This window comes from Castor canadensis, chromosome 10 (assembly GCF_047511655.1).
Source record: "Castor canadensis chromosome 10, mCasCan1.hap1v2, whole genome shotgun sequence".
Lineage (NCBI taxonomy): Eukaryota > Metazoa > Chordata > Mammalia > Rodentia > Castoridae > Castor > Castor canadensis.
Genome location: NC_133395.1, coordinates 140,294,792 through 140,312,903, shown reverse-complemented (window position 1 = coordinate 140,312,903; position 18,112 = coordinate 140,294,792). Strand labels below are relative to the sequence as shown.

Here is an 18,112-nt window from a genome sequence, read left to right as displayed (position 1 = left end):
TGGTGCCAAGGAAGGATATCATGAAAGAAGTGTGGTCCTCATCCTCATAGATCTTAGAACTGAGTTGTGGAGAAAGTGAGATTGCTAATGGTGAGAGGGCTGATGGGCACAGCATACCCCCGGTACCTAAGAGGCTCAGAAGAGAAGCAGAGGAAGCCTCAGTTTTTCAGATCAGACCTGAGAGAGTGATGGGAGCAGGTCTTCCACGAAGAGTGGATGCAGAGAATCCTGGGAAGAGTAGGGGACACAGACCATTGGGACCAGCAGGAGGTTGTCCTGGCCAGTACATGGTGCAAGAGGCCTGAAAAGTTAGATGGAGCAAGAGTGGGGGAGACTTTGAATGTCAGGCAAGGATTCCAGAACTTTTCCAGACATGTTCTGTTGGGGAATATGGAAATCGGTTATACTGTTAGCCCTAAGAGTCCTTCACTGCTGTGCACTGTGCAGAAGTCAAGAGGAGCCCAGCCTGGGGAGGCAGGGGCAGACCTTAAGTCATCTTGACTATAAGATACCAAAATCCAAGGCAACCTTTAGGAATATTTTTAAAATAAACTTTTAATTTTAGAATGTTAGAATTTTATTATTTTGAGAACAAACTTTTAAAATTTTATTGGCCTCCCCCACTTTCACTGGGGGTGCTTCTCATTCTGTGAGATATTTTCAGCTAGGAGCGTGTTCTGGGAGATGCAAGATCAGAGGGAGGAGGCCTGGCCCTCCTGTTTCCTTGTGTGAAGACCCTTCCTTTTCCTCACTGTTTCCTGCTCATCTCTCCAGATCTACTTCAGCCTTTAGCCATGACTTAGAAGTCCTGGCCTCGAAGGCCCAGGGCTCTAAACCCTGGGTCTCTTGCTCAGTCCGTGTTTCAAGAACCCCCAGTTCCTTGTATTGCCATGAGTGGACAGGAAGGTCAACCTCCAGTTCAGGTCGTGATGTTGCCTGACTTGAGACAAGCTGTGAGAAAGTCTCTTGTCAGTTTTCTCCTGTACTCTTAAGGAGAAAAACCTCACATGTACACATGGACCTGCCGCCTCATCACAGAAAGCCAGGATTGGAAGATTTTTGTAGACAACAGTGACTGCCTGTAACTAGTAGCACTGTTTGGTTTCTGTTACACAATCACCCTCTTCCCCCAGCCCCCATCTGTGGCTTTGATTTCTAAAGTCCAGTTTACCTGCAGTCAACTGCTGTCTGAGGATATTAAATGGAAAATTCCAGTGATAAACATTTCATGACTTTTAAATAACTTTTATTACAGTATATTGTTGTAAATGTTCCATTATTATTAGTTATCATTAATGTCTTCCTGTGGCTAATATATGAATTAAACTTTGTCAAAGGTATGTATGTATAAGGAAAAACAGTAGATATGGGGCTTGATACTATCTGCATCTCCAGAACATCTTGGAATATATTCCCACCAGTAAAGGAGGATTACTGTATCTATTCTTATGTTACCTCCTAATCATGACAAATGATCCTCATTTCTCATTAACAGAGTGAGGTAAAGTTTTTTTAAAAATAAATTTATTTAAAAACAACATTAGTAAATAACAGGTGTGCTCTAGATGGATGAACCCGGGCACTTTGATACCAAATGTAAGTACTACCCCCCAATAACTGTGACAACCTCATAGGATGCCGGATTGATATGCAAGTGCCCCAGTTTTGCCAACAGCACCTCATTTGAGTGGCACAGCTCTAGATTGTCTCCAGATGCTTTGGGAAGGGATTGTGGCCTGGAGACAAGTCAGGCAAGGATGGCTGTAGTCCACAGTGAATGACCCTAAGGGATACAGAAAAGCAGGAAAAGGTACATTTTAGAAGAAACACTAGACAGAATGTGGGGGCTAGAGGGAGTGGCTGTGAGCAAAGCATTCCCTGAGAAAGAAACTGACATCAGTTCACCTTGCAGGTACCCTTCAGAGCTCTGGCAACTCACTCTGTAACTCCAGCTTTCCAGTTTCGCAAAGCACTGTCTCCTCTTATCAAGCCCAGTTGGCCATCCCCACCCATGGCAGAGTGGTAAAAATGCCAGTGCCTGTCTCTCGAGGGTTGACCTGAAAACAGAGTCAGAGACAAAATCCCAAGCATTTTCCAAGCTGTGTGTCCAACAGGTAGCTCTAGAGGTTCCTATGTAGTCAATTCGTTCCCTGAGCAGCTGCTGTGTTCCAGGTCTATGTTGCAGCTGGTACCTGTTAATAGTTTACCAAAACATGGTTCCTGTCTGTGTTGTCAGGACTAACAGATTTCAGGTGATAGGAACTCGAACTAGCTAGCTTCAGTCATAAAAGGGAATATAGCTGGCAAGTTTAGACCCAGCTGGACTCAGACCCTCACAGGGCATCTGCAAGAATCTGTCCCTTCTGTTTCTCTGTGCCAGCTTCGTTCTTAGGTAATGTCCTACTTCCTTGCAGCACCCAGCAATCCAGACTTCCCTCTACCCAAATTCAGGGTCACTGCCCTGTAGGTTTCTCCCATTCTGATTGGTTCTGGGTAGACTACACCCCAGCACTCCTGGTGGTGGTGGGGTGTATGTGTGCATGTGATGGGATATGATATTCTGCTTGGCTGGGCTTGAACCACTTGTTAATCCCACAACTGAGAGTAGAGTCGACTCCACTGGTCCTTGTGAGCTGACTAGGAGGTGGGACCAGCAACCAACTGTGGCTTTGCTTTCTGAGGATGACAGGCACCTTGAAACACCTTTATGTTATAGAACTGGAGAACCCAGCTGAGAGGGTGCATCAGATCCAACAAATCCTCATCACACTGCCCCGCGTGGTCATCGTGGTCATGAGATACCTCTTTGCTTTCCTCAACCAGTAAGTGCCCTTTAAGGTATCCACCTGGCTCAACCCTGACTCCATTTGGTGGTGGGGGGATGGAGAGCAAAGCTTTTGCAGGTGCTACTATTTATAAAGCAGATCATTGAAACCTCCAAAATAGGAAGCACGGAGAGGATTTGCCTCTCCTAGATGACTTGTGGGTACATGCTCTCTCCTAGCCTCTCCCAGTATAGTGACGAGAACATGATGGATCCTTACAACCTGGCCATCTGCTTCGGGCCCACCCTCATGCACATCCCTGATGGGCAGGACCCTGTGTCCTGCCAGGCACACGTCAATGAAGTCATCAAAACCATCATCATTCATCATGAAGCCATCTTCCCCAGTCCCCGGGAGCTAGAGGGACCTGTGTATGAAAAATGCATGGCTGGAGGGGAAGAATATTGGTAAGATACCATTCCTCTTGATATTATTATTATCATCGTTGTTGTTGTTGAACAAGAACAGTAAAAAGCCTCTACATTTCTTACTGCTTTAGAGTCTCTAGTTCCATATACATGTTCTCACTCAGGCTTCACAGCAGCCCTGTATGAGAGACAGGTGTATCAGTTAAGATTCTGTTGGTTACCAGGGCCAGAAATACAACTCAAACTGGCCTAAACCAAACATGAATTTATTGATTTAACTGAGACGTCTGGGGGCATGTCTTCAGGTGTGACTTGATCCAGGGTTCAACTATTATCATCAGGACTTGGTCCTTCACTCCTTGGTTTTGCTTTCTTCTGATTGGCTTCCCTCTCAGCCACTCTTCCTCATGGTGGTTGCACGAAGGCAGTCAGCAACTCCAGCTTTGTAAAAACCTGTTCTCTGAAAGCCTCAATGGAAAAATGTTCTGATCCAAGCCCACCAACTATTCGGTGCTGACATTTGGGCCTGGTGAATCACCACACTGGTGAGGAGAGGTAGTACTGCAGCTGGCCAGGTGAGTCAAGGCCCATTTCAGGAAGCAAAGAAAAAGCTCCTGAGCTGAGACTGAACCCCCAGCGCTGTCCTCACCCAACTAATGAGGTCCTACTCCAGATCAGCAGTCACTAATTGGCCACCTCTGTGCATCTGCACTATACCCGGTCTTAGGAGAAATCAGGTCTGGTTACCTTCCACAGGTTACAGCCTTAAAAAATGATAAAGGAGTTAGGGATGTACTTGGTGATAGAACATTTGCATAGCATGCCTGAGGCCCTGGGTTTAATCCCTAACATCCCCATTCCCCCAAAAAAGAAGTAAAAGAGATGAATGTTTACCATGATTTAAACATGACATAATGTATACATGTATCAAAATATCACATAGCATCCCATAATATGTACAACTTTTTGTTTTATATGTATCAACTACATTTTTAACCAAAAAATAGTAGTCCATAAAAATGGCAGCAAAGACAAGAAATTCAGCACACCAAGCAAGAGAGACCAGCCAACGTGTTCCTACTGTTGCTTTATTTCCAGCCCAGGACAACATGCAGCTACATGTTTAGTCTAACTCAAACTACTTTTAGCCAGGTACCTGAAACAGAATTTTTTTTTTGTCTTGTTCATTTGTTTTGTTTTGTTTAGTTTTGTTTTTGGCAGTACTAGGTAAACTCAGGGACTCACACTTGCTAGGTAGGTGCTTTGTCACTTGAACCACATCCTCAGACCTTTTATGCTTTAGTTATTTTTTCAGATTGGTTCTTGCATTTTTGTATGGGGCCAAGCTGGACCATGATCCTGCTACCTAATGCCTCCCAGTAGCTGGGATTATAGATTTGTGGCACCACACCCGGTTGAGTCAGGGGTCCTGGGCTACCCTGGAACTGTGATCCTCTGGATCTTGGCCTGATAGTTAGAATTATAGGGATGAGCCGCCACCACACCCAGCCTTTTGATTTTGTTTTCTGTAACAGGTTCTTGCCATGTTGCCCAGGCTGGCCTCAAACTTGAGCTCCTCCTGCTTCAGCTTTCAGAGGGCTGGTATAACAGCACAATGCCCAGCAAGAGTTTGTTTTTTGATTAAAGTATTTCTGGGTGCTTGGATTGCCTTAATTCTGTGGACAGATTTGTGTAACTGCTTCAAAGAAGGGAGCTGTTCCAGCCCTTTTGACCCTGCACATACACCTTCTCACAAAGAAATACTGGCCCATGATGGTGTCTATTCTCATTTGAGACACCAAGGGGCAAGTCCACCCTGGCTCAGTCACAGAAGCATTGAACAGCTAGAAAGCATCATTTTGCATAAAGAGAGCCTTCCACACAGTTTTCACTAGCATTACCAGTTCTCTTTTCTTAGTACAGTAGCTTGATGCAATTACACACACACACACACACACACACACACACAGTGTTCTGAATCTTATCAGAGAACAACATTCAATAGCCATCCTATTTCTTTCCCATGAAACTAGAAAATTCTTAACCATGTGGTAATTTTGGAGGAGTTTTCAAAGCCAAAAGGGGAGATTTGGCCGAAGGTCTCGGCACAGTAGACAGCATACTCACATCTGCTGTGTCTTGGGTCCTGGGCTGGGTGGCAGGGATGGAATCTGAGCAAGATCAGTCTCTGGTGCTGGGCACCATGGTAGCAGGCAATAGGCAGGTCTGGAAGCAGGGCCCCTGAGCCAATCCAGGGCAGGCAGAAGAGGCTTCCTGGAGGAAGCGAAGGCTGAGCCAAGGGAGCAAGGTGAACAGGCCAGTGCAGTGAGGTGGGGGAGAAGAAAGTTCTAGGCTTGGAACATTTGAAAAAATAAAAAGTGACTCTGTTTGACTGGGCTGTGGAGTGTAAAAAAGGAAGGTGAAACACGAGGCTCCCTAGGTCAGAGACAGCCAGGATCCTACCCAGGTGGCAATGGCGAGTTCTTCAGAATGAAGCCCAGATCCTTTAAATGACCTTGTCCACAAAGTCATCCCTGACAATCATGTAGTTCGCTCTCCCCACTTCTCTCCCATGAAACACTGTTTCACCTTGCAAGTGTTTTATTTACTGGCCTGTTTCCTTGGAGTATTCATTTGTCCTTGTCCCTGAAATGTGAGCAGTGAGGCCAGGGACCTTGTCCACCTGACCTATTATTGCATCCCTCCTACCTAGCATAGTGGCATAAATTAGAACTCACTCAATAAAAAACTGACTAAATAACCATGTGAATGAACCCTGGCCTCAGTCTAACAAAGGGGTAGCAGCTGGTGAGATCGACCAGCACACGAATGAATAAATTTGACCAACCTGGATCACTTAGCTACCATGCTCATCATGACTGCCAGCCTGCTCTCACAACCCAGATTGATCTGGGTGCTTGTACACAGGATGATGTGACAGCCCTTGTTAGTGTCTCACGGGATGTGTCACCTCAGCTATGAAATGACTCATAGTACTTCAAAGGTCCTTTCTGTTGTGGCTTATAGTCCTTCTGATGATAAACGCTGGGGTTTTATAAACATGGACATCTGGATCCTACAGAAGACAGCATAGTCTTCATCCACTTTCTGCTGCTGTCACGGTGCTAGACATGAGGCGATTTACAGTGAACAGGAACTTACATAGCTCATGGTCTTGGAGACTGTGAGGTCCAAGAGCATGGCACCATCATTGGGCAAAGGCCTTCATGCTGTATCACCCCGTAGCAGAAGGCAAAAGGGCAAGAAAGCCCAAGAGTGAGCAAGACAATGAGAGGGTGTCTAGCCAAACTCACTTTTAATACAGTCCTCTTTTGTGACAGTTAATTCACTCCTGTGATAATCACAGTCCATTCATGAAGGCAGAGCCCTTGTAACATCACCTCTGATGAGGCCCCACCTCCTAACACTGGCCTTGGAGATGACATTTCCAGCATATGAACTTTGGGGGGCACATTCAAACCATTGACAGCCTTCACCAAGAAGATGGTCTAGCAAATTCCAGGGCTAAGAAGGGCCGAGGTAGGGTGAGAGGGGATAAAGGAAAATAATGGAGGGTATGATTTCAACTATGCTATATTGAAAGATCTTTTATAAATGTCACAGTGTACCCAATAATAAAAAAATAAATAATACAACAACAATGAAAAAATAAATTAAAAAAGAAGGGTCTGAGGGGAGTATTCAGGGAAGCTTTCCAGCAAGGGTTGTAAGAGTAGTTTTGTGGTGAGGAAGATTCACAAGTGGTCACATGGAAAACACAAGATGATGTAGGGCTGGGCCTTCTCTGGGGAAGAACCTACAGGTAGGTTGGGCTAGTGCCCAGTGGAAGTCAAGGGTAGTATAGGGGTGTACATGCCCCCCAACAAACCCCTTTCCTATGTTTGCAGTGACAGCCCACACAGTGAGCCAGGCACCATCGATGAAGTTGACCATGATAATGGCACAGAGCCTCACACTAGTGATGAAGGTGAGTGAGGGAGGGCCGGGGTAAAAACCTAACCTGCGGTCTCATACCACTCCCAGGGATGATCTTCATGGCTCCTCCAGTCTCTGAGGCAGCACAGCCATCCTTTAGAATGGGGTGGAGGAGTCCTAAGTAGGAAGAAACCTGTGTTCCTTTCCCCTGTGCATCTACTCTGTGCCAGGCCCATGCTGGGACATGGGACCTGGTGTTGACTGAGACAGGTTGTCAGTAGACCTTGACAGATAAAAGCAGCTCCTCATGGGGCAAAGTGGCAATGCCATACTACGGGTGTGTCCCCAGTACATGAGCACCCCAGGAATAAAGCCAAAGAGCAAGAAATACGGAGAGAGAGAAAGGGAAGTATGTGGAGAGAAAGGCCAGTGATTCTGAGTGACCCCCTCGTTCCTCTGCCCTGTTGGACAGGGAGAAGAGTGGTCAGTCTCCAGGGAGACGGAACTGTGCGGTTGAGCAATCGGGTGATGTGGTTCCAGGGCCAAAACACCCACAGGCAGAGTGGGCCCAGTGCTGAAGGCCCGCGATATTTAAGGGGCTCATTCTTTTAAACCAGAAGGAAAAAGGAAAATGATATCCAATCTGGATTGTGTTCGCCTTTATACTAGTACAGTGGTAAAATATTATTTTTAACTTTTTTTTTTTAACAGATGAAGGGTTTCACGCAGGTGTATGTGCTGAGGGCTGTGGGAGTCATGATATGGTCCTATATGGACCAAGCACATCCTTCCTTTCTTCCTCTGTCACAGTTTTGCTTTTTTTAAAAAAACCTCTTTATTTAGCAGTTCTCTTACTTGGCCTTTATGTTGCCCCTATGAGACAATCCCAGGCACCGTTGGCCAGCACATTTGTCTAGCGAGCTGGGCATATCCACAGGTGGTTTGTGGGAGCCAGTGAAAAGGTAAGATGACTGATAGATACGTTTTCATATTCTAGTAGAACTATTTCAGTTCCTAACGACAGAACCCCTAACTCAAATAGACTTAGACATACAGTTATATGCCTGAAAAGTCCCAGGGTAGCATCACTTCAGGCATAGCTGGATCCAGGAGCAGATGATCTTTTGGGACCTTGTGATCTTCCTGTTCTTCGTCCCTTTGTGCTGGCCTCAATCTCACAAAGAATCCCCCTGTGTGGTAGTCTCTGGGTCTCTAGGCTTTCACTATTCTCTTATTCAAAGTCCCAGTGGAAAAAAGCTTCCTTCTCCTAATGGTTCCAAGAAAGTTCCTGGGGTAGAGTCTCTTTGGATAGCCTTTGGTTACACACCCAGGCATGATCCAACCACTGTGCACAGAGGGAGAGCCAATGAATCAGGCCTGAATCACTGAAAAATAAATCCAGGTGCAACCTTCAGCTTTGTCAGACTCCTGAAAGGCTGAAGTCATCTGGTACTGAGGACAATGTTCTGCAAAGGTCTCCTTGGAGATGTGAAAAACCAAAGCAGTTGCTTGTCTCGTTCTTTCTCTCTCTCCCAGCCACCTCTCGTTCTCCCCTACCACTGTCCCTTCTAACAGCCTTCCCTTGTTCTTTCCATCTGTTGCTCCTTTTTTATTTCTCTCTCTTTCCCCCCTTCTCTCTTTCCCTTCCTTCCTCTCTTACTTTTTTCTTTCTCCCTTTCCCTCTCCTTTTCTCTCTTCATCTTCTCCTTCTCCCTCTTCCACATCTGCTTCTCCCCCTCTCTTCCCTCCATATGCCAGTGTGTAGCTCCCTCTTGCTTTAGAGCTTTCTGTCCATCTCTCTTTCTTCTACTGAGGAAAAACCCCTCTTGTGTTAAAAGAGATTAACTGATTTTCCAGACCTGAGACCTGTTGGAGGAAACAAACTCACTGATGGGTGGGTCAAGTGTCCTTCACACTTGACCTGTGTGTCCACCTTCTTGGGAGCTGATGTCTCTGTTTTTCCCACAGCTCCACAGCATGCTGGACAGAAGGTTGCTCTGGGCACCTTCTGCGGGTGAGGAGGGACAGAGAGAAGGGAGCTTGCTGGGCCAGCCAAGAATGGCCCAGCCCAATGGCTATTGGGCACCCTGAGGAGGCTTTATCCCTTTCATCAATTCACACTTAGAAGCTGCAAAAGTAGAAGGAGTTTATTTGAGGTTTAAAAAATGGCAAATTAGGAGATCCAGGTTCAGATAGCTTTGCACACATGTTCAGAGGAAGTCAGGGAAAGTGGGAGCTTATACACTGAGAGGGCACAGGCACAAATGACCTGTAGATGATAAAGGAAAGGAAGTACAACAGAATGGAAATGCCCATGAAGCAAGAGTCCCATGACCCCTTCACATGCACTTTGATCTCTGCATGCTGTCATTGTCTGGTTGTTGAGGTCATTCCAGATGCCTGCAGTCAGAGGGTAGAGGTGACCAGAGCTCACATCCCCAGACCTAAACCCTGCTTCCATAGTGGCCTCCAAACTCCACTTTTGAAAAGCTCTTTCAATGTTGCTTTCATTATGATTTTCCTTTTATTTTCATATTTCACACCAAGAACCACCCCAAGAAAATGCTGCCTCCCCTTTCTCAGGGCAAAGCTCACAGCTTGGGTAAGTTCAGCTGTATCCACTTCCCCAGAAGATTCTTGTCTGTGGTGTTCTTTGCAGGGCTTCTGATTTCTAAGAATAACAAAGGTAGGGGAGACCCAGGCTGGAGGGAGAACAGCCAGCTTCACGCTCCCTGAGGCTCTTCAAGTAGCCTGTGTGCATGCATGCATGCATGTGTAAGTGTAGGGGGTGCTAAACCAGAGGCCTACTTTGAAGGCAGATGACTTGCATTTTCTAAATGTTCCATTCATGCCGACGATGGCATTGGCAGAAATAGTGAGCTGCAGGGCCAAAGGGGCATTGGGCTCAGGGAAAAGAGGCCTGGAATTGAAATACAGAGGGAGTCCTTTGTGGTCATGTGATCTGAGGCAAGCCATAAAACCTCTGGCCTGCTTCCATAGCTGTAAAATGGGAATAACAGCAGAAGAGGATCCTGGTATGAATTAAAATAGGCGACACATATGAAGTTGCCGAGCATAGTGCGCGGGACAAGGTGGGTAAGAAATTGACTCTGTGTTAACTAAAAAGCCTCCCTTATCCTGATAGGGAAACTGAGTCTCAGAAAAATTTTTGCCTTAACTTGCCATTGGCAACCTAAAACTCCTGATCTATTTACCTATTTCCCTTAATATATTCCATGTGGGGGATCATCAATATCTTCTTTTCTCTTGAAAATGCCCAATGTGAATGGACCCCAACAGGCTTCAAAGGTCAGATCAGGCACAGAATGATGGCCCCAGGTCCTTGTAATAGTTGCCATCACCCACGAGTGCCAAGTTGGAAGAACAATCTAGTTGTCTTGGAAAATGCTACCTTTCTTATCTCAACAGATTCTGTACCTAACTGCTGTCTGCTGCCTGTCTTGACTCTATTCACACTTCAGGAGATTAAGCAGGAAAATCCATTACGGCTGCTCTGTGGTCTCCAAGCCTTATGTAGACACTATGGTTAGGCTAAGAACCTTTAATGTCATAACTAAATAAACCCAACGAAAATATGAAGGCAGCCTGTCACTTGTAACTTTGTTAATTGAAGCTAAATGAGGAATGAGATTGCCAATGATGAAACCACTGCAATCCATAATGGAGGGAAGGTGTTCATGTGGGTTTGTGGCACTGCCATTCTCTCACTGATATTTCCCCCAAATTCCTAGGGCCACCTTTGACTTCCCCCCTTGTTTGTTTATTCTAGAGTTTTAATAAATGGATAATATGGAGTAGATTTTTGTCTTTTTTTTTTTTTGGCAATACTAGGGATTGAACGCAGGGCCTCATACTGCTAGGCAGGTACTCCACCATTTATCCACTCCGCCAGCCCTGCAGCTGTCTTCTTTGAGATGAATCTTTGAGAGTCATCTGTGTATATGTACTAAAGTGAGGTTTTGATGGTATTAAAATGGTATTTAGTCAATTTATGCATGAACACTTCACTTCTGCTTGAATCATGGCCACCCCCTGCATAAGAAATTAAAATAATTGAAAATAAAATGAGAACAGAGGCCAGTTTATTATCCTGACTTATGTTCCTTACCTCCAGTAGCCGAGGGTGTAAACTAGCCTGCACAAGGTGGCTTAATACTGAGGATGGAGGATTCTGTCTGCCTCTCTTTTTAAAACTACTTTATTGAGTAAATTAACACCATATAATTTATCGAGTCAAAGTGTTCAACTCATGGTTTTTAGTATAGCCACAGATAATGTGCAGCCAAGTTTAGAACATTTTCATCATCCCCCAAAGAAATCCTGTATCCTTTAGCTATCACCCCTTATACACCCCATCCCATCCTCTGCCCCCTACAGTTCTCCCCTTCCTTAAGCTACCACTAATCTACTCTCTCTGTGCATTTGCCTGTTGTGGACATTTCATATAAATGGACTCATGCAATATATGGCCTTTGTGCCTGGTTTCTTTCACTTAACATGTCTTTAAAGTTTATGTATGTTATAGCATATATTTGGAACTCATTCCTTTTCACAAATCGGTAATGCTCCATTGTGTGGATATAACATATTTGTTTATCTATTTGTCAGCTGCTGGGCATTCAGGTTGTATCTACTTTTTAAGCTAGCATGAATAGTGCTGTCATAAACATTTGTATACAAGTTTTTGTAAACATATCTCTTTACATCTTTTCCCTATCTTAAGTTTGTCTTGCTGCAATTGATTTGTAATAGCTCTTTATATATGAGATGTTCCTTATCACATATATGATATGTTTTCTTCTATTATGTGGCTTGCCTTTTGTTTTTTTTTTGATGGTGTCCTTTGAAGCACAAAAGGTTTTAATTTTAATGAAGTCCAATTCATCTATTTTTTTCTTTTGTGGTTTTGATGTTATATATCTAGGAGGCCTTTGTCAAATCCAAGTTGTGAAGGTTTCCCTGTTTTCTTCTAAGAGTTTTACAGCATTAGGTCTTATATTTAGGTCTTTGATCAATTTTGAGTTAACTTTTGTATATGTTGTAATGACACAACTTACTTCTTTTGCATGTAGCTATCCAGTTATCCCAGCACGTTAGTTGAAAAGGTTATTCTTTCCCTCGTCAATTGTCTTGGCACCTTTGTAAAAATCTCAGTTGACCATAGATGTCAACTATGGGTTTATTTTTGAACTTTGAATGGTATTCCACTGATAAGTGTGTCCCTCTGTGCCAGCATTATGCTATCTTCTTTACAGTTGTTTCATAGTATGTTTTAAAATAGGAAGGTGTGATTCCTCCAACTTTTTCCTTCTTTCTCAACATTATTTTGGTTTTTCTGGGTTTTTTTAAATTTCATGTGAGTTTTGGAATCAGATGGTAGAAGGCAGCTGGGATTCTGATAGGGGTTGCATTAAACCTATAGATCAATTTGGGAGTACTGTCATCTTAACAGTGTTAAGAATCATGGACATGCATATGAATTTTGTACTCCTGTGATTAAATTTATTCCTCAGTGTTGTATTCTTTTTGATGCTAATATAAGTGGAATTATTTTCCTAATTTAATTTTTAATTGTTCATGTTGCATATATAGGAATACAATTGATTTTAATATATTTTCGTATCTTGAAATCTTGCTGAACTTGTTCATTCATTCAAATAGTTTAGTAAATTGCTTACAATTTTCTATATATAAGATTATAAACTCTAAAAGTAGACAGTTTTACTTCTTCCTTTCCAGTCTGGATGCCTTTCATTTATTTTTCTTGTCTAATTGGTCTGGCTGAAACCCCAGTACAGTATTGAATAAAAGTGGTAAAATGGGCATCCCTGACTTGTTCCTGACTCTTAGGGAAAATAGCCAGTATTTCATCATAAAATATGGTATTTACCATGGGTTTCTCACAGATTTCATTTATCAGTTTGAAGAAGTTCCTTTCTGTTCCTACTTTGTTGAGTGTTTTATCATGAAAAGGTCTTAGACTTCTGTCAAATGTTTTTTCTTCATCTACTGAGTTGATTGTGTGATTTTTGCTTTTTATTTTACTGATAGAATATATTGCATTACTTTTTTTTTAGATGGCAAACCAATTTTTCTCTCTCATGATAAAGTTCTCTTGAGCAGGGAAGTGTGATTCTTTTTATATATTAGTGCATCCAATTTGCTAGTATTTTTATAGAGAAATTTTTCACCCATATTCCTAAGAGAGACTAATCTATAGTTTTCTTTTCTGGTAATTTCTTTGGCCAAGTTTACTATCAGGATAATACTTGCTAGGGCAGTGGCATTTGAGTACAAACCTGAATGAAATTAGGAAAGGGCACATAGTGGTCAATAAATATCTGTTGAATGTGTGTGAATACAAAGATCTGGGAGAAAAGCATCCCAGGCAGAAGCAATAATGAATGCTTTTTTCCCCTGGCGGGAAAAAGCCTGGTACATTATAAGAGCATCAAGAGCTTGGGGGCGTGGTCAAGTGGTAGAATTCTTGTCTAACAAATGCAAGGCCCTGAGTTCAAACCCCAGTACCACCAAAAGAAAACAAAAAAAAAAGGAAGGCTCTATGAATATTTATGGTGAAGTGTGTAGGGGTGAAGTATACTGATGTCTGTAACCTACTTTAAAATTCATTAAAAAGTAAGATGGCAGGATGAATAGATAAATGATAAAGCCAGTGTAGTAAAATGTTAATAGCAGAATTTAGATGGTAAGTATATAAATTTTTTAGAATTTTACCTTGTGTTTGAAAATATCATAACAGAATATTGGAAGAGAAACATCAAGAAGACTAGTGAAGCAAGAGCAGATGGAAGGAGGGGAGACCCTAGGAGAAGATTGGGGGGGGGTCTCAGAGGTCCCTGTGCCCAAATCATGAAGGTCCCTGTAAGCCCTGGGAAGACATTGGGTTTTGTTCTCAGACAGTGAGAAGCCTTCAGAAGGTATATGGCAAAGGACTTTCACGATCTGATTTATGGTTTTAAATTAGGTAATTTTTTTTTGGTGGTACTGAGAATTGAATTCAGGGGCTTACAGTAGCTAGGCAAGTAGTCTCCCACTTGAGCCATGCCCCCGGCCCTGATTTATGATTTAAAAAGATCCTTCTAACTGCTGCCGGGAGAAATGTCTTGCCCCTGGCAAGAAGCAAAGAGGCTGGGGAAGGGGACATGGTGGTCTAGGCCAGGATAGCACTAGGGGTGGTGAGATGTGGTCAGATTCAGGGGCCTGTGTGAAGGAGCTGTTGGTGGATTAGATGTGCAGGGCTTAAGAGCAACACCAAGATTTTGGCCTAAATCACAGGCAGACAGTGGTTCTGATATTGTGATGGGGGGAGACTGGGGTGACAGTGTGGGCGAGTGATAAGGGGGAAACACATTCTCTGTTTGCAGGCACTAGAAACCCAAATAACAGACTTCCTAATAACAGGTAGCCATTATTACTGTTTCTACCACACACACTTACATAATGACATCTGCACACACCCCTGTTCTTGCTTGGCTTGTGCTCTAGCCTGGCTCCTTTTTTCTTCCCCCTTTACATTTTCTACTCTTCTACCTGCCCCTTCAGCTCTAGATTAAGGTCCAGCAACTGCTAGCGGCTCCAGGAATGGGAAAAACAGAAAGAAGGAACTGGGGCAGCCTGTTGGTGTTCTTTCAACATCTGCAAACCTCTGCTTGGGCCAGCACCTCTTTCCCAAGAGAAGGATCCCTGGGGTCCTACCTGTCTGGGCTCTGCTCCTGGTCTTGCAAATCCTCCAGCCTTCCCAGACAGGTTCCCAGGTAGTTCCCACACGTGGCTGGTGTGAAGTTCAAAGATGCAGCAGGGAATAAGACCAAGAGCTCTATCTTTTACTGAAAAGGCTATTCTGACATAAGACCTGAGTTAATATGACCTGTTTAGCTGTGTTGTCATTTTGTTCTTTCCTCCCATCACCTGAGCCAACTGTAGAATCCAGCTTGACTGTTTGAAGCACACTCCCTTGCACAAGGCTGTCTCAGTCACCAGTGCCGAATGTGTCCCAAAGCTACTGCATGTTACAGGGTCACAGGCACAGTCTTTTCAGGACAGCTGCTTACAAAGGAGGATGCTGGGGAGTTTCCTCCGCCTGCTTTGTTTTTCCATGCCATTTGTGGACCTTAGAAGCCCTAGTCTTGGGTAACAACAAACATTAGTGCCAGGCACTGTTGCAACTACTTCTTGGATGTTAACTTACTTAAATATCTTACCAACCCGTAAGGTAGGTACTATTACTACCAATCCCGTTTAACAGATTAGAGAGCAGAGCTCAGTTAGCTGAAGGTCACATGGCTCAAAAGTGAGGAAGTCACAAGTTCTGACCTTACCTATGTCATGGACGTGGGGATGGGTGGATGGATAGAGGCAAGGTCATTCACAATGAATGGAGAGATAGCGTCCTAAGGAAGCTCAGTTTAGGGAAGGTGTCTGTGGGGTACATGGGGTAGGAATTGCTTTTGTTACTCTTTAGTTCTATTAACATTTAAAAACATTTTGATAATATTAAATATCAGTGGGCTTTAAAAAAATATAAATGTACTAAAACCTATATAAAAATCCTTTTTTGGCAAGTTTGGGCTACCTCTTAGGGTACAAACTGTGACACAAGTTAAATAAATGGTAGGCACAATCCCTCTGCTCCTCCAAAAACTCTCTTCCTCACTTCTCATTACCTGTAATTGTCTTAGGAAATCCACTTAAACTCCTGCACCTTAGATTTCTTCTCTGCTCCTGTCCCATTGGTTGAATCCATTAGTAATTGTGATCATGGTCACAACAGCTCCCATCACCTAGATACTTACTATGTCTGTGTACTGCACTGTGCACTCTCATGCCTAACCGTCCTCCTTGATGAGGCAGCTGAGCTATGAAGAGGTTATGAAAACTTGCCCAGGTCACACTGACAAGAGGTGACAGAGCTGGTCAGTAGGGTGCCTTAAGGGCAAAATCTGTATGGTCATTGCTTAACCCCGTTGGGGCTGCCACTGAGCAGAGAAGAACAAATGTTTAATGGGTAGATATGTTTGAGCTGTAGCCCAAAGAAGAATTCTAGCTCTCCCACAATCAAGTCTGTAGATGAGTGTACTCATTTGCTAGAGCTGCCAAAACAAAATACTACAGGTGGCTTAAATAATAGCAATTTATTTTCTCATAGTTCTAGAGATTAGAAGTCCAAGATCAAGGAGCTGCATGAGGACTGGTTTCTGGTGACCCCTCTCTCCTTGACTTATAGACAGCTGCTTTCTCATCATGGCCTTTCTTCTGTTTGTGCATGGAGAGAGATCGATGGTGTCTCTTCCTCTTGTAAGGACACAAGTCTCATTACATTAGGTTCCACTCTGAGACTTCAGTTAAAGGATCTATCTCTAAATACAAGCACACAGGGGGTAGGGCTTCAACATGGGAATTTTGAGGGGGACCCAATCCATAATAGATTTCAGGATTCTGAGAATCCTTAAAAATTGTGTACTACATTTTGCACATACACCATATGTTCAACCTCTCAAAAGCTTAAGAAACACTAAGGCTGTTGGAGTGGTTCGAGTGATAAAGTGCCTGCCTAGCAATCATGAGGCCCTGAGTTCAAACCCCAGTGCTACAAAAAAAAAAAAAAAAAGAAAAATTAAAAAAAAGAAACACCAAAAGAATTGTAAGTAGACAAAGAAGGAAAGGGCTCATGGAAAAATAGAGAACTTGTGCTATAGTATAAAAGAAAAAAATTTCTTCAAACATTGTTTTAATAATGTTAAAATGTTGAGAACAAGAGAGGCAGTAGAAAACAAGGATCTGGAATGTCAGCTCCCACTGGACATTTTGAGAGTTTTATAGCTTACCTGAGGCCACACTGTGGGGTGGGCATGGATCTGAGCCTAGAGCCTCGGTGTCCTGAGCCCTAGCCCATGTGTTCTCACTAGACATGCTACTTGTCCTTCCCCATGGAAGCCAGGGCCATGTCTCATGAAAGGAAGAGGGGATACTGAGCTGCCCCTATGCTTTCCTCATGGATGCTCTTTCCTGATTTCCTTCCAGAAGTGGAGCAGATTGAGGCCATTGCCAAGTTTGATTATGTGGGGCGTTCCCCTCGTGAGCTGTCCTTCAAGAAGGGAGCCTCACTGCTCCTGTACCACCGTGCCTCAGAGGACTGGTGGGAGGGCCGTCACAATGGCGTGGATGGACTCATCCCTCATCAGTACATAGTTGTGCAAGACATGTGAGTGGGAATTGAGGCCTCTGTGAAGAATATGGTAATAGATTAATGATGTCTGGAATGGGCTGTGAAAGGGTAGTGCTGGGTTGTATGCTAGCAATTTGTTCTCCCAGATACAATATGCTTGGTGTTCTATAAGAATGGGTTATATCTAACTTCCCTTTAAATGGCAATCCACTTAATAAATACACAAATATTTATTATCCTTCAGAGTATACAGAGACAGTGTTTAGTGCCCCTGGCCACCACCTAGATCCATCAGACAGCCTCAGGGCATTCATCACTCACCATGATTCTTAGGGTTCAGTGGATCTTGCCATATCCCACCACCATTCTGGGCCTTCCCTATAGCCAGTGACCAGCTCACAGTTGTTCTTCACTCTAGACATGGCTTTCTTAGGGGACAGGTAGAAAACAAACATGCCTTGTTTCCAGGGCTTAAAAAGAAAACAACTCATATTCCAAATTCCTAGCCCTCTAGGAAAGCTCAGAAAGTCAACACTTCCCATTCCTTTGAAAGCCATTGAAGGCTCCTCCTGCACACGTATTCCCTATAAGCTCTGGTCATCTCAGGGAAGCTGACTTGTTATAGAACCAGAAAGGGGACCAAAAGCTGTGTTTTCATGGGGTATGGAAAGGGATAAGCTAAGGAAAAGGCCAAGGCCAAACGAACTGTAAGAGGAATGCCATAGTGGAGGGCTCTCAGCAACACTGAGATCCCCAGGCCTCTGCTGGCAGGGACA

At 43.7% G+C, this 18,112-nt stretch overlaps 1 protein-coding gene across 5 annotated transcripts in view; it reads left to right on the top strand.

The window, feature by feature from the left end:
- Window positions 1–18,112, top strand: part of Srgap3 (SLIT-ROBO Rho GTPase activating protein 3) — a 246,170-nt gene that overhangs the window by 215,525 nt on the left and 12,533 nt on the right. For all 5 annotated transcript variants that reach the window (XM_074044309.1, XM_074044308.1, XM_074044307.1 and 2 more), the window contains 4 exons: window positions 2,717–2,822; window positions 3,005–3,232; window positions 7,102–7,181; window positions 17,192–17,372. In XM_074044309.1, the coding sequence (XP_073900410.1) occupies window positions 2,717–2,822; window positions 3,005–3,232; window positions 7,102–7,181; window positions 17,192–17,372 (595 nt within the window). The remainder of the gene's footprint in view (window positions 1–2,716; window positions 2,823–3,004; window positions 3,233–7,101; window positions 7,182–17,191; window positions 17,373–18,112) is intronic.